The sequence below is a fragment of the Dromaius novaehollandiae genome, chromosome 3, assembly GCF_036370855.1.
Source record: "Dromaius novaehollandiae isolate bDroNov1 chromosome 3, bDroNov1.hap1, whole genome shotgun sequence".
Lineage (NCBI taxonomy): Eukaryota > Metazoa > Chordata > Aves > Casuariiformes > Dromaiidae > Dromaius > Dromaius novaehollandiae.
In genome coordinates this window covers 71,139,765-71,165,048 of record NC_088100.1, presented here as the reverse complement: position 1 = coordinate 71,165,048, position 25,284 = coordinate 71,139,765, and the positions used below count along the sequence as shown (strand labels likewise).

General features: G+C 37.9%; 1 protein-coding gene across 2 annotated transcripts in view; it reads left to right on the top strand.

Annotated features, from left to right (window-relative positions):
* ESR1 (estrogen receptor 1) overlaps positions 1–25,284 on the top strand; it is a 184,934-nt gene that overhangs the window by 72,954 nt on the left and 86,696 nt on the right. For both annotated transcript variants that reach the window (XM_026122228.2, XM_064509138.1), the window contains exon 3: positions 13,581–13,771. In XM_026122228.2, the coding sequence (XP_025978013.2) occupies positions 13,581–13,771 (191 nt within the window). The remainder of the gene's footprint in view (positions 1–13,580; positions 13,772–25,284) is intronic.

The following is a 25,284-nucleotide window of genomic DNA, read 5'->3' as shown; positions in this document are numbered from 1 at the left end:
CTCCTTGATGGGAAGGACAACTGTAGGATCTAAGAAACTTTGAAAATCAGTTTTGGGGGAGGGGGCGTGTGTCACATTGTACCCTTTATGTGACAATATGTTCAGGTTCTAATTCTTCCTTATTAAATTTGTTTTGTATTTTGTGTACTTTGGACTATATTATATATTTATTATTTATAACTATCTTTCTCTTTCTACAGTTCCTCTATGACAAATATAGTGGATAAGCTATGTTTTATTTCATTGTGTGTCAACAGGGCCTGGCCTTCAATGTTAGCACACACGTTATAACTATGCTACATGGCATTGCCAGCCTTTATTGCTCTGTTTCAGACTCTTAACATGTTTATCACATGGTTTACTGTTTATTAAGATTCCCAGAAAGAACTGGCATGTAAAGTAGAATTCACCAATTTACAGAGGATGAGTCAAGTACCTCAGCTGGGTAAATGTTACCTGCCCCCTTTCCTCCCTCCCAGACTACCCAAATTTTGTGAGGCTTAATATATCTGTCCATCCATCTTGCTTACATTTTGAATGCAAGGGCAATCTAAAGCATGCTACTCTGAGGTCTTCCCCTATGTGGGATCCAGACCTCTAAAGACTGAAAGTTGACACAATTTGTTATTCATTTTTCTAAAGTAAGGAAGAAGGGTAAATAACAAGCTAAACACATGGATATTCTTTTGGCTTGACAGCACTATAGCCCTGCTAAAGGCTAGAGCTCAGCTCTGCAGGTGAAATACAGCCCTTCTTGCATGCAGTGACTGGTTTGTATGACATGTTTTCAGACTGGCTCTTTATTTGCCTTCCATCATGCATTTGTCGCCTGTCCTTTGATCCATAACACTCAACCATGTGCTCATCATCTGCTTTTTTCCCATCTGTTACACTTGCTACACTTTCAAGCATCCAAGAGATTAATCACATTTGGGTTTCTAGGGCATGTATTACATGCATATGGGCAACAACCAGGATCGGTTCCTTTGTCTTTTTGACTGCCAGTCAAGTGTTGAGCCACAACCTGCAATTTTCCAGTCTTGCAGAGGCTTTTGTATGCTGCTGATATGGTAGGCTAGCTGCGGCCTACACAAGGAAGATAATCTGCTCTGCATTACTAGGATTGTGCAAGTCCCATGTGCTGGTAACTTGGCTTGATGAAACTGGCTTAAACATTAACAGGTCCCTACGTTTAGGAACTCCCTTTTTCTTACCTGTTTCTATTTCGGATAAAAGTCCACTTATACACTTATCTACTCTTAGGAATAGTAGTAGAAGGGCTGTTTGAATCTTTTAATCTCATCTGCTTCAACATGAGGCCTTAGAGTGTGCATTGTTAGTCCAAGGACTTGAAAGGCTCTGTTCCTAGGGTTTACTGGTTTTGGGCCTGAGCAAGGAGCTCTGGATAAGCCACATCTTCTCGCACAGATACATAAGCATTTTTACATGCAGGTGACATCTGTGTCTTATTTTGTGTTAGGAGCAGATTTTCACAACTTGCTCCCAAGATTGCTCCCCATATCCTGCCTTTATCATGTGTTCAGGCGTGGCACCTCTGCCTAGGCTTTTTCCTGTATTCTTGCTATCAGCTGGCATAGGGTGTTATAGATGGCTTGGGTGGTAAACCCTTTTTGCTCTGTGCTTGTGTATCAGCTAGCTCAAGAAGGCTATTTGTGCTTTGATGAATTTACAAGCACCACTTTAAATAGTCTTTTATTTCATGAAAGTTTATTTTCCTGTGCTCTAGAGACCTCTGGTTTCTCTATTGGGACCATATGTGGCTGCAACAGTGTTTTATTTCAAAAGCTCATTTTCGAAAGAAGTATGTCCTTTAAAGTTACATTTTGACTGGAAAATGTCATTTTAGGAAAAATATCCTTTTAAAATGATAGTTTTAGTTAAGACTGCAGTTTTTAAGACATTGTAATCTAAATTTTTATGCTGTGGTATACAATCTGCATTAATATTTAACATATGTTTTTAAGGTTGGTGTAAAGAACATTTATTTCCTTCCAGCATTTTTCTCCAAAATATCCTAATTAATTTTGATCACTGAAAGATTTTTTTTTAGAAGAATTTAAAGAAGCTTTGGGTGATTGGTTAAACTGCAGTCTTATCATGTGTATCTGAAATATTTGGAAAGAGGGCTTGCCCAAGAATAAAAGGAACATGTGAGTCCATAAAAGCCCTAGAAGGACATGGTGAGGGAAGATTTATGACTGATTCCTGTGTTTTTGCTGGCATTTACCTTTGAAATAGTCTGGAGCTAGGTGTAAGAAACTGGCAGCATTTCCTGAAACACCCTTTTCTAACCTACTGAGTGCATTTAACCTTTTCTGTCCAGATTGTAAAATTTGAGTAGACTCTGCTAGCTCATCCGAACATTAGGTTCATGAACGTGATCTCCTGGAAAAGAAAGAGTTTAGCCTAGTGAAGTGAGTGACTCTGAAGGAAGTTCTCTAGAAACAGCAAAACCTGGAGAAAAGATTTGTTCTGGACATTGTGTTATATTCTTACAGGAAAGGCTGATTTTCAGCTTTTTCACAAAAGTCTTATTTTAAATCTAAGGCTTATATATAAAAAAAAGCAATAGTGCAACTTTTCAGCATAGCCTTTGAAACTTAGCATAACTTTAATGGAGACAAAGGTAAATAGGTATTTCTAAATGTGTGAAAGCTGGACAGGCTATACACCAGAGACTCTCAGTTAAAGCTGAGCTTTTTTGAATGCTTCCAGCTTTTAGAACATATTTTATTCAGATTGTTTACACCAATGTCAGATGTCCTTTCCCTCCCCGAGTTTTTGACTGTCAGGCCCTCCACTTTGAGATACTTCTGGGCGCAGCTGATTGCCACACTCAGGCTCCTACTGCTTCTGTTCCCAGAGCCACACAGCCTTGCACCAGTGCCACGTTGCTCCGGAAAATCCTATCTATGCTGTGCTCACATGCGCTCTCTGTCTGTCAGCAGCTTCTTCATCGCATTTGGCATGCTTTTATGCAGTGGATTAAGGTGTTTCCTGAGATTATATGGCTCTTTATACACCACAGGCTGTGAGAGGCCTAATTGAATGAGAGAGACAGTGTCAGAGAGACAGACAGAGCCAGACAAAAATGTGCCCAGCAGGAGATGGAAATGAGAAACCCTGAGCAAGTTGGCTGGTCACGATTTTGGATCCCGGGGAATTAGAGTAAGTATTTATTTCACTGAAACTGTTCCTTAATGAATAGGAGGACGTCCAGTGATCTGGGACAAAAATACTACACCAAAATAATAATTTCTACTGTTTATTTTAATCCAAAGATAAAATAGTACCATTGATTTTTAAATAAACAGATGGCATTTGGCTGTTTTTAAAAGTAGCAGACATCTGTAAATGGGCCACTAGATAGATAAGCATATAAAAGAACATTTTTCTAGTGCTGCTTGCCACAATGAAATCTGAAACATTAAATATTTCTGAAATTCTCTACGGGTCAGTGCAGTGCCCAGCCGTTAGGAAGCAGAAATCTAATGCACAAGTGCAATAACTGTGGTATTATTGGCTAGACAACAGAGTTGTAGAAAAACAATTGTAGATTGTAGAAAAAGAGCTAATGGGTAGAGAGGGTCATAAGCTAAATACAATAAAATTCTTTTTGCTGAAAAGACAAATTTTATTCTCGGAGCACCATATACAATAAAAATAGATGAACAGGTAAATACTCTGTTTTAGTAGAGACTGGGAAGCCCTCACTGGGAGTTTTATGTCCACTTGTGGGTGCACTCTTCAGGAAAGATGTAGGCAAAGCTCCTGTGAGAGCAACAAGAGGATAGGACAGCTAAAGAAGAGACTCTGTGGAAGGAAGGCTGAAGACTGAGGGGAGACCTGGCAGGAATCCTCCAAGGGAAGAAGCTTGTTTCAAGAGGGCAGTGACTGCACTGTTCTCCAGGTTAACTGGAAATAGCCAAAAAGAAATGAGCCTAATTTGCAGCAGAGAGGACTTGGGCTGGACACTAGGTAGTGAAGCACCTAACTACACAGAGAGAGAGGCTCGTTCATTGGAAATGTTGTAAGGGCAAGTTAAGACAAGTACTCATGAGGTTGGGCTAGACATATAGTCTTTTGTGGGATATTCTGTCCATGATTTACTGAATATGAATATACACTCGTTGCAGGTCTGTTCATGTCACTCTCACATTGAGATTGCAGTGCAGTTTGACTACTGGTAGAGTTAGCAGTAACTTCTCTGAATGGTTAAAACTGCAGAACTGTCTACCCTCTGAATGTGTCTCTAGATTCTTTTTGCATATTATATAGATATATTTATTTATTTGTAAATACGTATGAAAAGAAAAAGAATATTTGGGGGTTTGTATGTTTTTCTATCAAAACTTTTTAAAAATTGAGTTTTCCACAAAATGAAAATCCCACAGAAAATATTTTTCCTTGAAAATTTCCTTGAAAATTAAAAAATAAGTTTCCTGGCTGAGCTTTTTCTTAGCAGAAACTGATTTCTGTATTGGTTTTTGATATTCTTGAAAACATAAATAAGAGGACTTTTTCCTATTTCAAAACTGAAATTCTGTGAAAAAAGCAGGAAAATATTATGGCATTTATTGCGTATTATGGCTATTTTGGCATTTCTCATTTGGTTCTTTAAAGATGTGTTTCTGATCTCTACTTTATCCCACGGGCAAAGTGTCGGGACTGATTACTGTGATAAGGGATTTAATGAGAGACGCAGTCCCAGTCCGGAGGAGAAAATAAGGGACAGAAGTACAAGTCACGTAAAGCAAGGCAATATAGGTAAATGAAATTTCATAGTCCTAAAGGTAGTATAAAGATTTTTTTTGTGATTTTTTTTAAACCTTTAAAACATTTTAATTCTATTTGGACTGACTTGAAACATCTTAGTTTTTCTCATTGAAAGTTTCTAGCATTTGTAATGAGCTGCTCATTGCAGAACTTCAGAATTTTTAAATTCATCCTTAATAAAAATTCATATGATTTTGTTTCCAGAAAGTTATTATGGAAAATAGAATCCTTCCTTTATGGTTAATGGATTATATGTAGTCAACAAATGATAATCCTAAGGTCCCTAAGTCCTCCTTTAGTTGCAAATCTCAGGGCATGCTTGAGAAATTGGTGGGCTGCGTTAAAGAAAAGTAGGATTATATATTAATTAAGTAATCATGGCAGACTGGGATACAAGGGTATAGAGAATGGTGGAGAGAGGGACTTTCCAGCGCTGGATACTGGGAATATAAGCGAAGCAAAGTGAAGTGGAAACAAATGAAGGGGGAATGAGAGCTTTGGATGCGGGGAGTCATTGAATAGGAAAAGTAGCCAGAGAAATTCAGTCCAGGTCAGGCACTGGGGGAGAGAAATTTGTCCTTTCTGGACAAGGAGACTGACGCTGGACCAAAAAGCCCGAAGACAGAGGTAAGTGAAAGAATGGCCAAGGGATAAAATTTCTGTTTTTCTACATGTCCCCTTTAAAAGACGAGAAAGTACACCCATAAGAAACATTATGTTTGCAAATGAAGTATTTTTTGTAGATCAAAATTAAGGTGACCTGTGCAAATGTTCCCTTTGTGCCTCCATATTATGAAGCAGATATTATAATAATAATAATTATAATTATGGGACAATTCAGAAGTGAAATTCTGTCTCAGTGTATGAAATGGATCAACTCTGGAATGAATCGTGCTCACATAGTGAAATAGGATGTTGTTTGTAAATTCTGTACTCATTTGCTGCAAGGACTGGTAACTAAGAATGGAACGAGGTAAAAGATTTCCAGAAGTATAATGTGAAGGCAGCTGATTGCTGGCCTGAAGAACTAAATTCTATGCCTAGCACTTGTCACAAATGCCTTTGTGAAGCTGGGAAGTCATTTAAATCAAACTCTTCACAAGTAGTCTTGTGTTTTGTTGTAATTTCCTTTGTGCTGAATGGAGGTCCTATGGTCTGATTTATGGAAATGTTGAGCATTTATCCTTGCAACTGCAGACAAGGGAAGTAGCACTCTGAACATGCGAAATGGTATATAGTGGCAAGTACTCAGAAAATTCAGATTCTATGTAAGTCAGAATATACTTTTGACTTTAATCTCTCCCAGTTTTATTTTTCATCCCTTCAGCTCACAAGGGTAGTGGAAAAATACATTCATTAACATCCCTCAACCACTCAAATGCTATAATTCCATGGAAATGCTGGGAGGAAATTTATTGACGTTACAGCTGAATTCAGATACTGTGCTGATAGTAAGGCATGGGGCCAGTCACTGAGCAATCAGGAGAAAACCAAAGACAGAGTAACAGCTCATTTAATAAATTCCTTTACCTTATGTGCACTGAATGAGCTCTTGCCCTGTGAAAAGTATGATCTTATAATTAGAGATAGTGTGCACATGCACAGGAGGGATAAATGAAGGTTTCAGCTGCATTTGCAGGAGCAGTTCAGCCATGTGCTATATTTAAAATCTTAGTCTTATTTTAATGTATATTTATATGAAGCATGTGTGTGGATGTCTCTGTATTCACTTTGCGTACAGCAAGAAATTATTAGCCTTCTGTGCATAAGAAAAAAATGAAATTACCAATGCTTCAGAACTGTGAGTTCTGGGCTACTTCATGAGGTACAGCTAAAATACCACTCTTTACTTAAGAAAACAACCCTGTATCTTAGTTTATATTTATATTCCTACAGAATTGAGAAAACAGCTAGCTAGCACCAAAAACACATACTTAAATGTAGCAGAACCATTTTTTCAATATTTAGATCAAGACCCATTTTTAGCTTATATTAGACTTGCCAACAATTTTTTGTAGCAGTTTAAATTTCAGGCCTGTTGAACTGCCAAACAGATTGAGTGCCTTCTCCTTTTAAAAAGCAGCTCCCCCATCCCCCCAAGGCTTCTACATTTTTCAGAAAAGTTGGACAAACTTCTGTGGGGATCAACTGCAAAATGATTTAATTATATTTCTAAAAAGTGGAAAATTGATAGCTGGAATGAAACTATGGGAGAAGGAAATATAGAAACCATCCAAATTTGGACATCAAGCAGGTGAATCAGGAGCCTGGGTACCCTTTCTCTGTGGTTAATGGAACCTGCACTAAATGTTTCTGGAGACTTCATGGACTATGCAGTGAGTGTGTGTACACACACATCTCTAGAATTTAATCCAGTCTGCAAATATTAACGGTATACCAGAGAAAAATTTTAAATTTGTCAAAAATGAAATTTTAAGGGACTGAAAGTATACACAGATTTAGACTGAATTTAGCAAATAACTTTAGATAAATGTAGAGTGCCTTTTTTCAGATATATTTAATTTTGGCATATCTAAGTACAGTATTTCAAACACTCATTTTAAAATTAACCTGAATTAAGGATGAAGGAAGATGATTAAACTAATGTGAAGGGAAATGTTTGATTTCATGTTGGAAAAGAAGGTTTGTTGACCTAAAAAGATACATTTTTACTTTCATGTTGATAAAGCCTGTCCTCAGCACTCCTATTTCTTGGTCAATATGGAATTATTTTTCCTAAGTTTTTACTTTAGCTACCAAATCAAATTGTTCTTTATTCTAGTTCTAATGAGAATATTCCTGTGTCTTCTGGCTGCGAAATTCATTTTCTGGTAAATGTTTAAAATATTTTAATATTGAGCTTTCTGTGTAACTTCACTTCTTGGTCTTTTTTTCTTAATTTATCTCCTCTCAATTGCCTTTCATTCTTTTTGTGCATTGAACCAGCCCCTATTTTCAATTGGTTTTCTTGCCATCTTTTTTCTTGGTCTCCTTTCACCTATAACTTCTGTTATTTTTAAAGTAGTTCTTCATATTGCCTCTCATTCCTTTATGTCAATTATTTCTCCACCTTATCCATTCACCATGCTACTCAGGCACGCCTGTTCAGGTGTCCCTACACTCACAGTGAAGAAGGAGAAGAGAGAATCCAGGTCCCTAAAATGAAGCAAGCCCCTGAAATGAATGAGGTTAGAACAACAAACATGAAGGTTTCCTTCCTGAGTGTTGCCATAGGTGGCAAGGAAATTGCTGGGCAGGTCTTCTCTAGTGGCCCTTGTGGTTGCACGTGTATTTCCCCTGGTGGAAAGAGCTGTAAAGGCTGAGGGAGTTGCGTAAGGCTGTGGAAGGGGAAAGCGCAGGGGCTGACCATGCAGCTCATATATGGATCTGAATGGCAGGCAGCTCCTTCTCATCCCAAAGCTTATTTTCACCTAGGAGTGTATGTTCATCCCATGAAGAATTTGCAGATGAACTTAAATGTTATGTTTCATGAGGCGGACAGTAATCTGCAAGGAGTGTCATCATTATCAAAGGAAAACATTAATCACTCCCTTTTTTGACACTACAACCAGAGGCAGTAATGTGCTGAAGATCAGGGAATAAGCTGAGGATGGCAAAGCAAGAAAGGCCTGCATCTGTATTAGTTAACTAGACAAGGCCAGGGCCCATGCCCAAACACCAGCCTGACAGCTCTCCCTTGTTTCACGTTCCCAGGCATGGTTTGCTCTGGCTAGGCAGCCCTCTCCCAGGTGATACCAGGTGCAGGTAGGAGCTATGTGAGGGTCTTGCCCAGCAGCCAGCATAAATGAGACCACCCTGTCCTGGGGAGGAAGAGAGCTTAGCTGTGTGAGTGAAGCGTGCTCGGAGCCACCGACCATGGATGGCTCACACTCTGCCCCAAAGAGGAACCCTAGCCAGCCTGAGGCACTTGAGCAGGTAGAGCCAAGCAGCACTGTCAGCTCCTGGGCCTGTGCTAGCACCCACCCTGGCTGCTGCAACAGAGCTAACATCGATGCTGGCCTGGCGTGGAGTGTGGATTGGACCTGCTGATGCCCCAAGGTCCCTTCTAACCTAACATATTCCATGATTCTATCAGTTTGAGATATAACTCCTATAACACTTTCTCTCTCCTCCTTCAAGTTATATGGAGTGTGATTACAACCCTAGATATCTTGGGATACCTCTTTTAAGCCAACGTTTTCATTTGGATAACGTGCAATTTTTTTTGATTCATTAGAGTTACTTTCTGAAAGTACAGTTTTGAGGCGCTTAATTTACTTGGCAATTTTCTTGTCTTTTGTATACCCATTCATTCCTATTGCAGTACTTCTCTGTGAGATGTCTTTTAAATATTCTGAAGCATTTTATTCTGTGCAAATAATCTTTCATAAGTATTTTGCACCAGATGGAAATTCACATTCTAACAGCAAGTTAACTAATTTCATATTGAATAGTAGAATGGGGTTATAGTAAGTTCAGTGTTTAGAAAGTAGACTGGACTTTGGTTGCATTTCAAGTGAATATCGGTTTTGAGGCTTTTTACTCTGGGAACGTCAAGCTGTTTTTGTAAAGGTTTAGCAGCTGCAGATTTAAGTTGTTTGTATAAATGTAAAGTCAGAAAACTAGACTTTCTCAAGGTGTCTCCTTTACCCATTTAAACAACTGTTCTTACCTTAATCACCTTAATCTCACCTACCTATGAAATCTCTTTATTTCAAATAAAGTTGAGGTTGTGAATCAATTAGTCCATACTTCACTCTTGCATGGATTGTGTACTCTGGGATAGTCGAAATTCACCCTGTCTGCCAATCAGAATATTATGATGTACAAATGTGAATTTACATTACAAAACTAATTTCCTCATGTACACCTTCCTTTTACTTTATAGTCAAGATGAAGTTAATGATCCCTCTCACTGATTTACAGATGCAGGCAATCAGTGAATGTTTAAAGCAGAGGTGCATTGTTTGCTAATGAACTGAGTCAATGTATGTGAAGGATATAGCTAGAAAATGTGACAGTGAGTGTAGAAGGCAGTTTGTCCTGCATGGTAGATTCCAAAACACTTTCCATTTAATATGTCTGCTGTATTATTACATTTAGAAAAGAGCAGTAAATCATGCTCTCTCTGTGGTTTTTTTACTTTCTAATTAGTTTATTTTGCTGAGGGCTTTGGAGGGAGGGGGTTTTCTGGGGCTTTCTCTCTTTTTGATTTTTTGTTTCTGTTTGGTAAACATAGTTGTCAAGAGCTTTTGGTCTCTTTTTGTTATTGTTTGCATAGATTACAAAGGAAATTGTTGAAAAGGTTAGGCCATTATATTTTGGGTAGGACTGTCCTGCCAAAGTTATTTAAGTTGGGTTAAGTTACTGCAATATGTTCTTCAGAAGGCTAGCCTGTGAAACCTAACTGAAAACTGGATGGCAGACTGTTATTTTTTGTCAACACACAGCATCAGCGGTCTGTGATGTGCGCTAGCTAGCAGCTGATTTCTGGATGAAATTTGAGATGGTACTTTGATTTAGCGAGCTCTGTGTTACTGGGATCCTCTCTTCCCAAAAGTTCGCCTCCTTATCCCCTCGAATAACTGCTACAGTTGTGATAATCCAAAGCTTCTTTGGTATAAATGGAAAGAGGTGGCAGGATGTTATTTCTGGGGAGGATGGGACTGGGGTGTTCTAATTTGCTTCCTCTTGTGGTTCCCTAGAGCCTGAATGTGATGATTCTGCAAGGCCAGTTTTCAAAACCTTACCTCAAAGTTGTGCTTGGGTGGCACTGATTTTTGGGGAGGAAAGCCAGCAAGGCCATCTTTGGGTTCATCTTGTTTTGTGAAGGTCTGCGTTAGAGATCTGTTGTGGTCTTTCAGTATAACAAGTGTGTGACTGAGCATGGGTAAGCCGAAAGGCAATGGTGGTCTAAGTAAAACAAGAAATGCAGGAGCATTATGGGTGGATGGGAGCAGTGGCCTCTCCTTGATCCCCTGCCTGGCTGAGCCCCTGTGCACTTAGTTGCAGCAAGCTGTCTGTAGCCTTCCTCTGGAAAGGTGGTCCTGATGCTGGGAGCAGGCTGGACAGACTCTGTGGGGTAGGCTCCCCTCAAGCAGCGTGACAAAGTATGCCTCTCTTTACTGCATCTTCCTCAGTAGTCTTTATACATCTTTATTCTCTTTGGAGGGTACACTTTTCCATGAGATTTCTTATCTCTTCTAGATAGAAGAATCATTATTGTTTGTTTCAGGCTATTTTTCACTCTCTTCTTTTCTTAAATGCAATTTTTAAAAATATGACTTGGTGAACGTAGTCCTGATCTGAGTGAAAATAAATATTTTGAAAAGCTGGAAACTTAAATTACCTGGTGTACGTGGTGACTGATACTCTTTGGTAGGTACTTTCTGGTATTTTGTTATTCTATTTAGTTTCACATTATTATTTGAGATGTTTTATTTTGCATCCAGCTAGGACTGCTTCACTAAGTGGGGAGTGTTATAAATGTACTACATGTCCACAGAAATATCCAGTTACTTTGGAACTTGACATTTTCTTCATTTTATCCTGTCTTTTTTAAAAAAATTGACTCTTTTTAAAAAGATATTTAAAAAGCCAGACCTTATAAAATTGTACTTTATTTTCATTTCTTCTTGATATGAAAACAATTTTGGGAATTTTGTCTTCTGTAACATGCATATTTGTAGCAGTTTTGAAAAAAACAACTTACATTATGAATAGCTATCCTGTAGACATGTACACTTAATCTACAGAGTAATCTGTTGCTGTTAAAATTATATTGACAGTTATTTGCTTGCTTGCAGTTTTTCTTTAAATCTAAATATTTAAAATGTTCTTGCATTTATACACACTTAAACTTATTATTTTTAAAGCACATCTTGGTTAATTTAAAACTATACAGGGAGGATGGATTAGGTGATTCAACTGCAAGTGATGGGGAATGGGGTGGAGGAGATAAGAAACAACAGCTTTGATCAGTGCTCGGCAGAAAAAAATGAAGTCAATTAAATGAGGCACTGAGATAAAATACATTCAAAGGAAGAGTCAGGACATGGAGAAGAATAAGAAAACTGTCTAGGTCTGGCAGGTTGGTAAAAGTAGTTACATGTAACCATGTATGTGTTGAATAAATAAAAATTTATTTATTAATGATACTGTTCTCACCTTTTTACATGTTAACATCTAAAATATGCAAGGATTTTCTTTTTCTGCTTAGTTTGTTAAGTTGTCAGAATTCTGATCTCCCCCAGTTTTCTGATTTCACCAAGAAAACAGAATTTTGCCATGTCAGCACTTCACCATTTTCAGTTCCTTTTATCTTGTACAAGTCCCATGGAAACCAAAAGTATTAAAATAAGTACTCAAAATGATCTGGTACATAAGGCTTGATGCAAAACTTTGGATTTAAAAACCAGCTTTTTAATGCAGCTTTCTAAAATCATGCCAGTAACAGTCTCTGCTAGCTAACACATTTCGAAGTTTCTGTAGTGACTGTGATCTTCGTTCAAAGCTGTTAAATGAAAATATAGCATATTTTGGTGAAGAAAGCCTATAAAAAGTGTCTCCAGGGGATGGCTGGCAGCACATGGGAGAGTTTCCAGGTAGCTTTGGTTGGTATGAACGTTCTGGGAGTTGCGACGGCCTGCAGCAGGAGATGTAAGGGAACTTTGGCTACATGAAAGAGAGCACTCGAGTGTACGAGTCATCAGAAAACTGTTGGGGAGTATTGGCTTAGAGCGGGAAGGTGCCCTTGGTGCCAGACGCCTCAGCTCATCAAAACACAGGAAGTTTGGCTGCACTGAAGGAGGGGATACAGCAAAATTAGGTATGTAAGAAGGAATCTGAAAGAGAAAGCCCCCACTTTCCCAGGCTCAAAAACAGACTAAGCTTGTTTGAGAAAAAGATGGGGCTCTGAGGAGATAAGTGCCACCTGTTCACTAATCAGCAATTAAAGCATGCATGGTAAGTGGGTAATTAATGTATACAGCAGGCTTCTTCCTGTCACACCCAGTTGTGTTTTTCCCTTGGGTGCTTTGTAGTGCAGCCTCACTCTCTAATGGAAAGCAAGAGATGGAAGGGAGATTGTTTCTCTTGATGATTGCACATCCTCTCATCTTTTTGAATCTTGTTTACCAAACCTGAAGTAACTACCCATCATAACCTCTTACTAGAGGTAAAATTATTACTGTTTCCACTATAGATTTGTTCAGTTTTCATTCAGCTATGTACTGCACATGAGGACCTGTAAATTACTAAGCCAAAAACTCCTCAGCATCTATTTTTAATATGTTCTAATTTTTCTTATTGCATAAAAAACACTTTTACAGTTTTTATGTAAGTGGTCTTATAATGAGAATAGGGATTAATTCTATGCAATATGGTATCCCTGACAATTTAAGGAAAGTTTGCCTACGTAGTTGTGCAATAACACTTGAAAACAGCCTTATAAATAATTTAGATGGCTTGCAAATTCAGATGCAAACGTAAAGTGTTTTTTGCCTCGGATTTTCACGCTACCAGCTGATATTGCAATCTCCCTTTGGATAGGAGATTTTGCCCTAATAACATCAACTTAATTTGTGAAAAAGAGTCCTCCTGTACCTTATTTGTTCTACACCTTTCCATTAGAAGAGGACAGAGGGTGCTGAAAGTTTTTTTTTTTTTTTTTTTGCTGTAGCTGTTGCTTCGAAGCTAGATCTGCTCTTCTGTCCTACAGTCTTCAGGAGAGGGTGAGACTTAACACTTCTGAGTTTTGTGTTTGTTCTTTTTGTTATTAACAGGTCGAGCTCCGATAACAGGCGCCACAGTATCCGGGAGAGGATGTCCAGTACCAACGAGAAAGGGAGCCTGTCCATGGAATCCACCAAGGAGACGCGATACTGTGCTGTGTGCAACGACTATGCCTCAGGCTACCATTATGGGGTCTGGTCCTGTGAGGGCTGCAAAGCCTTTTTCAAAAGGAGTATTCAAGGTAATAAGTTCAAGTGAATCCCTTTAGCTTTTTACTCCAGAGGAAACTACGAGGCTACTTGAGATTACAGACTGAGGACAGGAGAATGAAATTTACTGGGTGTCCATCAGCAACTGCTGTGCTCTCCCATGTGTTTTTAGCACTGTGTTTGGTGAATGCTATTGACAGGTATATAGTATGTTGTCAATTAGTCCCAGGTAACTGTGGAGGGGATAAAAAAAAAGCCTGTCTGTGTTCTGCTTGGCTTCTGTATGTCTGATCATGGAGGTAGTGAGGAATCTAATTTAAAAATCCATATTGGGTCAAGCTGACAACTCTTTCAGGATATGCATAGCTCCTTTCTGTGAACAAGTTCTTATTGAAAACAACTTTTTCTTGAGAATTGCCTGTCAGATGAAGATTAATCCATTTCTTAATCTATATTCAGTGCTCCATTAGCAAGCTTGTTCAATCCAAAGCCCAACTACTTGGAGATGTTAGATGTCTTTTGAAAGTTAATGTGGAAAAGGAAGGTTTCCTGTATGAAATTATATGTGTATTTGCCAGAAAAGTAGAGCTTTGAACTACATACGGAATGGTATAGTTCACAGTCATGGCATGGCTAAAAGCATACTGTGTGAAGAGTCTAGTGGAGTAGAGTGCATCTAACAGGAGCAGTGTTAATTGCTGTCACCAGGGTGATTCTTGACTAAAATGTCTGTCGCTCTGAGGAATGGATACTTTCGTGCTTTGTGCAACATCTCCTAAACTGAGTAATATGAAATTATGATTCTACTGAAAATCCTATTAGTATCTGTCTTACACTGGAGAAGAAAATAGAAAAAAAATTCTCCCTTTCCAAATAGAAAACCAGCAAAGTACTATGCTCTACTTAGGTCTCTGTAGTTTTTTACATCTCCAGGTGATACACACGTACAAAAATTTCTGTTGCTCTTTTTTTAAAGTAAGCATAGCGAGAAACAGTTCTTGCCTCATATCACAAGGTGTGATTATTGCCTGTTTTGTTGCATGAGTACCACGGAGGAGAGTTAAATAAGACTTCCATCATTCAGCTCAAGAACTTTTCCAAGCTTTAAAGAAAAAAGTGAAAGATTGCCTCCGGGGGAGACATTGATGAAATGATTTGAATGTCAGCGATTAGTTAATAGTTACTTGTATTTCTGTTTTTCCAGATACATCTAAATGATTTTAAGAAAAGACAGTGGTTACAGCCAGCAGTCAATAATAATTAAGACCGGAGGAAGAAAGGGTGAAATGCTTTTCTGTTGTTTACGTCAGAATGATTTATTTAAACTTGTGAAGTAGGGAGAACAGCTCTTCTAGCTGAGCCTTTTTTTTCTTCTGTTTTTTTTTCCGAGTCCTCTGACTGCATCTTAATTATTCTTAGAACTTTAGAATTTTGAAATTCTGTCTTTGTGCTTAAACTGAACTAAGGCTTCTTACCCAGGACACGCCTTTTTTTTTTTTTCTTTTTTTTTTTTTTAAAGTATGAGAGGTATGCCTTGTTTCCCTACTTCTTTTTATCATTTTGAACAATACCATGTTGACAGAATCAAATTGTTGCATCTGTTATTGGCATTACTGGCTTTTGGACAACCCGGCAGCAAAGTGAAAATTGAAATACCATTAAGCAAAAGTAAAGGACTAGTTATCCAGTAATTGTATAGCACAGATCTTCAGCTTTTGGCCATTAAAAAAGAAGAAATGAATCTGACTGTTTCATCTAGTTCCACTGCTCTGCATCAGGACTTGGATAATTCTGCCCTAGTCTTTAATTGTTATGGTTCTCAGCAATGGATCTGTCATCTACTTGTTCTACAATACTTACTAATTAGTAAATTTAGTTCTTGCTACATTTACATACCTAATATAATTTTTTTAAATGTGAGAGCTTTAAAAATGAAAGCTTAAGGTCTTAGTGTTCCTTAAAATACTTTTCTTAATCTTTAATTTAGCTCATGTTTGCTGTAATTGAAGCCCATTGGTTCTTACCCTATTCCTTGTGGGCATGAAGAAGGCTTACTGAAACAACCTTTTACACAGTTGAAGACTGTTATCATATCTTTCCTCAGTCTTCTCTTCTTTAGACTAAACAAACTTACTTCTTTCAGTAGAACATGTTTCCTAGACTTCTGATCCCATTTGTTGAATGCCTCTGTACTTTCTCTAATTGATCCACATCTTCTGTGGATAACAGCTATCATAAGAAACGACTTCCATTAGTATCAAGAAAATAATTCCAGAATATGAGTATTTGAGAGAATTGTAGTTATCAGTTGATATCAGCTGGTATGAAAAGCCCTGTAAAGGAATTTTAAAGTCATAGGTGCCCAGTCTTGATGAGCTAAGGAATTCTTTGAATTTCCTGCTGGAATTGTAAGAGATATCTACCTTCGCAGTTGCATATTCTCCTTGAACACATGCCCAATTTACTAAAATGATGGTAATTTTTTGATTCAGCATACATGAGAAAATACACCATTTACCTTGTAGATGATAATGATATAAAAGAGGTTGTGATTAATACTATCCATTTGTAGGTGCTATAGGTGTAAGAGTGTGTGTAGAAGAATATGTAAACATTATTATTAGGGAATGAATATAATATGCATTCCTAAAATATGGATAAAATTCCCTGGGAATCGTACGATTCAACTGTATTGAGATAAAACTGGACATGCTTGTATTGTAATACAGAACTCCTTCAGCAATGAAGCAGTGATTTTTATTGCTGCTGCTTATGGTGTAAAACTCTTCATATGCAAGAGAACTACACTACATTTGTGCTCTTCTATGCTGTATTTCCCAATATAGACATAGAGGCAGAGATGACTGGACTGGTTTTATACTTTTAATCAGAGATTTCATAGCAGAATTGCTATAGTGAAGTCCCATGTTATTAGCATGCTTAAATTAAATCATTCTATGTAGTTTGGAATAGAACCATAGGTAAAAGTGGATACAGATATGAACAAGCCTTATAGTTAATCTGTTCTTCTCACTGTGTAATCTGTTCTAGTGATAGCATTTGTTTACCTAGTTGCATAAATAGCTATTTAAATTTTGTGAAAACTCACATCTGCATTGGACCTTACCAGAAATGGATAGCTTTATTTTCCTCTGGAGGAGATATTCTTTGAATTTCAGATTCTAAAGTCTTTCTTTGCTGTCAAATAGTAAAAGCTAAAAAGACGATTTCAATTGGTGACTGTCTCTCAACTACATACAACTACTGAATTTTGTTTAAACAGCAGTCAGTTGGTGAAAATCTCAAATGCCTCACAAATTTGCAGATGTCAGTCCTTTTGCTGGCTTATATCCCAATAGTGATTTTAGTGACTTTGTTTTGAGAAAAGACTGTGCAGACTGATATTAATGTACACTGTTTCACAAGAGAGAAAAATCATATGACACAAAGAACACTGTGTTGCTTGGTGATAGAAAACTGCTTTATTCCTCACCCAGCCTATGTAGCCTTCAGGAATGTACTTGGTCAACTGACTTAAATCCAGAGGCATAACAAGCAGTCACATCACAGCACACTGTACTTCTCTATTAAAATATTTATGGATTTTAAGACCAAGAGGGGCCATTAGATCATTAAGTCTGGCCTCCCTTTAGTATAAACTTTATATGTTATCCATGTACGGAGCCCAGTAACTCGATGGAGGTAAATCTTTTAGAAGACACCAGCCTTGATTTGTGGGCTCAAGAGCGTGCTTCCAATGATTGCTTGTTCTAGTGATTTGTTCTCCCATCTGCTAAAAAAAAATTATCTTTCTAGCTTGAATTACTTTGGCTTTCACATTACTCCATGAACCCCTCTTAGTATCTAGTATCGGTCTCCTGTTGAAAGTTCTTATATGTTACGATCAAATCATGTTGATATCTTAAGTAAACTTCCTTTGTTTACTTACTGAACTTACTAAATCACTTCCTTTATCTTTACACCTTTTCTGATTCCCCCTCCCCCCAAATCCTCTTTAAAATTTGGATAACAGAATTGCATGAAGCATTTCAACATCAGCCTCACAAATGCCATTTACAAATTAAAAATCACCTGTAGCTCACACATTCTTTCCCCCTCCTTCTAATTGTGTTATTTGGATAGCCACTAAAGGGTATGGGACAGGGAGGAATTGTTTTTATCATCTCTGACTAGTGTCCAACAAACTTGTATGTGTGTGGGGCTGAGAACCCTCAGTGGGAGCACATGGGGTTCAGAACAAATGAAACTAACTTCTTACATTGAGGTGTATCTTGGTCTCAGAACTGCCAAAGTATTTCAGAAATCTTCAGTTCTGTTTTCACGTCTCCTTCATATGTCCTTCTGATTTTATTTTTTCATGCACGCTTTCTCTGGCTTTTCTCACAGCTGTGGGCTCGCACAGAAATCTGGCAAATTTTGCAAATATTTATAGAAGAATTAATCTGTGATGCAAGGTGATACAAGGCAGGCAAGAATAGATTGGCATCTGAAAATGGATGAATAGCCTTCCTGAGGGATTTCAAAGGCCTACTATTTATGTCTTAAATGACACAGACATAGTGGTCTTCAAAGTGTGGGAAATCTTGAAGCTGGGAAGTCCTTTAGTTGTATGGCTTGAAAGTGGATTGTATTTAACAGTTATGCCATCTGACCATCAAGTAGGAGAGTTTTGTCAGTAGACTCTGGGTGTTATCAATTGTTTAGCTTCACAGTGATAGAACTGTACTTTGTTGAAAGCATGTAATTCAAATTTTTTAACATTAGGAGTGGTACATACATACATAATTTCTTCTGAATTGGGGAGAAGTTTTTCAATGGTAAAACATGCCTGATAAGTGGGTGGTCAGGTAATACCACAACGTAGCAATTACAAGTTTGTCAATTTGGGGGGTTTCTGAGATCTTCCCTTTAGCTTTCCATTACTGCCTTCTGTTTTCATGGTATTTTTGTAATCTGTTTGATAACAGCTGCAAATGCTGCACAGATCCTGCAGCTGAGAAGACCGAAACTCCCTAATAAGACTGCTTATCCACTGATTCTATGAGTTGTCAGCAGAAAGAGCAAAACTACCTCTGCATGTCTCACTTAGGCTCATGCTCTGCAGTTACAGCCAGTATAACAGGGGACTGCAGACCGGTATCTAGTTTTAGAGTGGAAAAACACAGTTCCAGTTTCAGAGGTTGGTGACTGTTAGAAGTTTGAAGTGTAGAAAATGTGTTGGAAAGACAGAAGGGTTTAGCCATTACTTTGACAGTTCCAACTGTGTGTGAGCAGCCAGGTTCTTCTGAAATGTGTTTTGCTTTATTTTTATGATTCTTAGTATTTTTTTTTCCTGCAGAGATCCTTGAGTTAAATACATGCTCTGATCATTGCCTCTTAATGCACATTTTGAATATCAACATTCCTATCAATGGTGATCTTGTTTCAGAAACTAAGGTGTTGCTGACAGGCAAATGTCAATGCTTTTTTTTTTTTCTCTCCTTTGTCAATCAACTTTGAATGCGGTACTTTTCCAACAAGTTTTAAATGCTGCATTCAGTAACCATGTGGATTTAAGATGTTTGCATCTAAGACGCTTCCTTATTTTTTGTGGTCTGAGCAAATCATTGGGCTGGAGTGGAGCTTGAGACCTAGTCTGTCTTCCTGTCCTGTGATAGGATCAACTGTCACTGTCATCCTTTACATGTTTTTGTTTAGCTTCTTAAAAACCTGTTGTCTGTTCCAATGTTTGACTTTCCTCATCTTTGAAGAGTATTACGAAATTTGAGTCTTCCTTCCTTCATGTTAAGCTCCTCACTTATTTTCCTATCTATCATGCTACAGAAAACAAATTGTTCTCTTTCCCTCTGCACAGAAGACTGTTATCACATCTTTTTCTCAGTCTCTCTTACCTAACCTGAAGAAACCCAGTTTATTCAATCTCTTCTCACAGGGCATGTTCTCCACACCTCTAATCTTCTGGTTGCTCTACTTTGGACATTCTTCAGTTTGTCCTGTTTTCTTTTTTTCTTGATGTATGATTGCTGAACAGAGCAATAGTATTACCTTACAGGCCTAGGCCTTCCTCTGTGCCCATCACAGTGTAGGGCTTGCCTTATTTGCAAAAACACGACACTGTTCATTCATTGTCAGTGTGCGATGCAGAATAAGCTCAAGCATACTTTCCCAGAGCACTAGTAACTTGCTCCCCATCTTGTTTTGTGCATCTGATTATTACTGTTTTAACATAGTGATTTGTCCTGGTCCTTACTGTCTCCAGTTTGCCAAGAAAACTTTGAATTTTTATCCTATAGACGCCAGAAGACTTGCATTTATTTCAGATTTATTTTTGTCTCACTAGAAGAGTAGTCTGGTCTTCTCTCTGTTCTTATTCAATGCTATTCATTCACAGATGACATTTTATATAAAAAATTATCTGGTCCATTACCCATCTCTGAGGAAAATACTGTTTAGAACTGGATCCAGGACAGACACTATGAAGCCTGATTCGATATCAGCTTCTGTTTTAACAGTGAACTATAATAGTAACTCTCTGACTGATTTTCTGAAATCATCTGAACTGTGTTTCCCTAGGTCACATAGGAAATGTCACCCTAGACAATACAGAAAGCCTTTCTGAACTTGGGCACGTACTTTGCCAAAAAAGTAGAGAATATTCACTGATTGTTATCTCATTTTATAAACAGCCACTGGTGGTTCTTCTGCCAAGTCCAAAGCTTTTCCCACTTCCTAGACAAAATTCCTAGCTCTTGGAAACTGTACTTAATGTATCCTGTATTATTAGCTTTAATGGTGTTTTACTTCCTCTAGAAGAGTGTGTTTGATTGCTGTGCCCTATCAAGCAACTAAAAAAGTTAAACAGTATTTCATGTTGCCCCTTCAGAATGGTTAAAAACTGTATGCTTAAATGCTGAACTGAATACAATGACATGGTTAATAGTGACTACAGTAAAAATGTGCTTTTCAGAAAATGGATGAACTACCAATCCCTCAGGTATGATCAGATATATATGGACAAATAGCTCAAGGTTTCACCAGACTATAAAAAATTCAGTTTTTTGGTAGGTAGCAGAGTGAGTTAAATGTGGAGAGGAGAAGGAAAGAAATCTGCAGAAATCTTTGCAGGATTTTAGTGGGGACTTTGAGGGATGAGTGAGATTATTTTTAGTGCTCTTTAAAACTGCAGAGCAGTTGTGAGTGGAATCAGGAATCTCTTTTCCCTCTTTTCTGGCCTTCTTGTTCTCAACTTTTCTCCAATTTCTATTCCTTCTTCTGCCTGCTGCTTTGGAATAAAGGACACTGAACATGTGTCCATTCCAGTTCATGCAGACTTCTCTCCCCACAGGAGCCTCTGCTTGCCTTCCTGTATCTCTCAGGCTTTTGGGAAGAATGAAAGGAAAGAAACTGGGCAAGGTCTGTTGTCCCTGGCAGAAAGAATGGGAATACTGTGAGGGTGAGGAGGGTGAGAAGAAGTCATGATCAGCAGGAGTAAGAGGCAGGGAGGGGAGGTCTTGCTACAGTACTATGCCAGGGTGTGCTGCTGTACCACCAAGGTATGGTGACTCCTGCCTTGTGCATCCTGACATTTGTTTAATGGAAGCAGTGGTATTAATGGGCAGTGCAATAGGGTAGTGGGTTCAGGTGATCAGGCTGAGCTTACTTCCTTATGCTCTCTTGAAAATCCCATCATAAAAATAGACTGTATTTTATGAATATCAAGGATCATAATGACTGGATTTGCGAAGTGTTGATGTGACCATTTGAACTCATGGGCCAAAAGATATTGCAGGCTGTTTTAATAATAGGGATAAGATTGTCACAAATACCATCATCAGTGTGCTGATGATCTTAACAGGGTCTGAAAGAAAGCCATCAAAAGTGCAAAAAGTCACTTAAGTTGTACATAAATATGAGAGAAGTAATTATACATTGCAAATTATATATTTGCAAGCTTGCATTATTCCTAGCTTGGTGCTATGCCTGTCAGCCTTTCAAAATATTGACTAGGAAAAAGAAAGAGCTAATTTCAGGAGAACACGTTTGTGTGTTGATCAGGAAAGTGTTTAACTGTGCCACTCTGTTTTACAGGGCGTGAGGGGAAATACCTTTTGTAACCTCCTTTAGATCAGATGGGTCTACTAGTTTAAACCACAGATCAATAAAGGAAAGAAGAGTGTAACTAGTTTTTATTTTGCATGAGAAAGTGTTGCACAAGCATAAGAGGGGATTTTTGTCAAAGTACTGATGTTGCAGATTAGTATAATATTTTAACCAAACCAGGAGTTGACTACAGTTTGTTTTGCAAACTCCCATGCTGAAAACTCTCTGCTTTGAAACACCATGTCCACTGCACACCCTGTCGCTTGCAGTGGAAAGTCCTTCCCTTGGACCTCCAGCTGTTTAATGGAAATACCAGCACTTTCTCTTACAGAGGTACTCTGAGAATAAATACATTTCAGCTCCTTGCGATCTTTACAGTGTTAGGGACCATTTAATTACCTAAGATGCAACTATAAAGTAAAACTAGGAAAACTTGTTCAATAGATGCCATCACAATTCAACATCCAACAATTGATGTTATATGTGAAATTAAAATAGAAGTGTATTAATTTTCTTGTTGCACATAACTAATTTGCGTTTATGTGCACAAGCATAACTTGCAGTTGTCTTTACTTTTTGGCCTCTTTATATTAGCTGAAGGGTTTTTTTGTAGTAGAATTTCTCCTCTTCCCATTTTAGCTCAAATAAACAGATGCTAAAAATACGAGAGAGAACATTTAAAGTCTGCAGGAGTAAGATGGCCATGGCTTGCCTATGACTCTCTACTGAAAATGGTTTTTGTCTCTGGAGGGATCATATTGAGATGCTTGTGAGTAATACATTGTGGGAATTTTTCCTTTAACACAGCTGTTGGTTTAATCATGTGCCAAGGATTTAAAACAATTATGATTTATCAGATAGGGAAACAGAAAGTAGATGTCGCACTCCTTGCCAGATTTTACAGAGTTTGGGATCTGGATTGGAATCTTTGTCATGAGGAAAAAAATATACTTCCTATTTCATTATCTTTTATAAAATTAAAAAGAAGAGACTGGAGTTGGGGTAGAAGTAGAACTTGCATATGGTATCCCAGTCCTGGAATAGCAGTTGAAACACCAATTCAAATTTTAGGACTCACACCAGTAAGAGAAACTTTGAAATGTTCTGCTGCAGTAGAAGATGTAATTATAGGTGTGTGTGTATATGTGTATTTTATGGGGGGGTGTGTATACACACACGCACACACACGCACACACACACACAAAATTTTATATGTATAGTATATAATGTATATAATTACACAATTATAAAGCTAAAGTAAAACTTAAGTAATGCTTTACTACTTAAGTCACTCGGTGTATATATTCATGAGTTATTAAATTGTTGAGGTGGCAGGAAATTCAACATCCTCATGCAATATCTGTTCCTCTTTTTTTCTTCATTTTTCTTATGCAATTTCAAAAAACAGGAAAAGGTTAAAGGAAGGATTGGTATCATTATGATTTAACTTAAATTAACTGCTCATGTGAACAATGCTATACACACATGAAGACAAGAAGTTTCCACTAGAACATAAGCACTCAGTGTGGGAGCTGTGTGACACAGCTGAATGACAGATTAGAGTATACAGATTTTGACGTTTCTGCCTTTTTCACTCACTCATGGGATTGTGATCTTTCTTTCAGAGGTGTGCAGAAAAGGAAGATTTGTTCACTAGATGCAAAGGAGATATATATTGCAATCTGCTAGGCCCTTTTCCTTACTGTCACATATGGCAATTTCCTACTAGTTTAAAAACAGAAAAGGTTTCATCTTCTCAGCAGGGTCAGGTGGTTGCTAAGAGAACTTAAGTTCCAAGTCCAAAGACCTTGTCTGAGGGTAATTAAGCTGTGAATTTGACTGTCTGTGATTATAAAGGAATTAGACATGACCTTCTGTTCTTTTGTGAAACCTGTTAGAAAAGAGTGGGATTTTAAAATCAATATGCATTTTTATGGGATTGTTTAACCTAAATTGGTGTAACTTTTAATTTACACTCAATATTTGTTCATATTGGATTAGCATATGTAACAATACTACTGTCCAGGCACATTTTTCCTTACAGTTTGTGAAAACTTTCCTCTTTCTGTTGAGGCTATTCTTTCCAAGGTTTTGCCTTTACTCTATAACCCATTCCTCCTGCTTGTCACTCAGCTCTTTGATTCGCACTTTAAGGTGCGAATAAACGCCACACTCTAGCCTTCCTTCACCTAGGTATAAGAAATCCTGCTGTTTCCACTCCCACAGTAAGTTTACAGAATGACCTGGTGCTTCCGTGTAATGGCTTACAGTCTGCGTGCAGATAGGCAAAAAGTAGTTCAAGAACTTGTGTGATGTGGAGATTGAAATAATAAACAATTAAATGAAGAATGCATGTTATTAGAGGAATAATAGTTATCACTGGTTTCACTTGAAATATAATTGATTCAATTACATTGGTTTAGGTGTCATACAAAATTTATCTTACTAAAAATGTTCCTTTATTGGCCTTGTAGAATTAAATGTTATTGAACATTATTAAGCCATTTGTTGTCAATGCTGACATGTGGGTTTCTTTATTTTTTTAATTCTATTTTTTTCCTCCTCCCTCTCCCTCACTGCTTATACTAACTGTTCTCTCAGGATAATTCTGATGGTTGCTGGAGTATAACACAGCAACTGTCTACACATTTAAGAAGAAAACATATTTATGTGTTATGTTAATTACTATTAATACAGTAAAATGACCCTAATTTACACCCTTGCTGGTCAAGGACAAAATGAACTCGGATCTTCAAAGCTTCAATTCAGCAAAACACTCAGGCCTGTACTTAACTTTAACCCTAGGTACTGTGCTGGGGATACTCATCAGAAGTACGCAGATGCTTAAATGTTCTGCTGGCTGTAGTAACACTTAACTTAAATGAAATATGAAGTGTTTTGCTGGCGAATATCCTCAATGAGAAATGATACTCCCACTCTGCCTGAAGCATGCTCTGCTGTTGCATACACGACATGTATCATGAGAGCCCTCACACTGACAGCTATGTGAGCCTGTGAACATAAACACTAGGCATGTGACTCATGCTGACAATAGAAAGTCAGGCTTTGTGCGCAGTAAGAAACAGCTCTGATTATGATGAGTAGGTTTAGAGTAAGGTCAAAATCATTTTGATTTCAGCCATTATCTTCTTGTTGACACTGTGCTTCCTTATCCCCCCCCCCTTCCCCATGTTGATCACTATCATTCAGAATATCACATGTAAAATTAGTGCTTTGGGAAAGAGGCCAAATCTCTTACCCTGTTCTGGAAAGTGATGTAAAAATACTTAATTTTACTGTGCCTTACAGTACAATGAGTGAGATACCATGAAAAAGCAGACCGCTCCCCGCCCCAAGCCCCTGCAACAGCTCCCCTCATCTCATTCTTTGTAGTTCACGATACTGCGGGTTAAATATTTGTGGG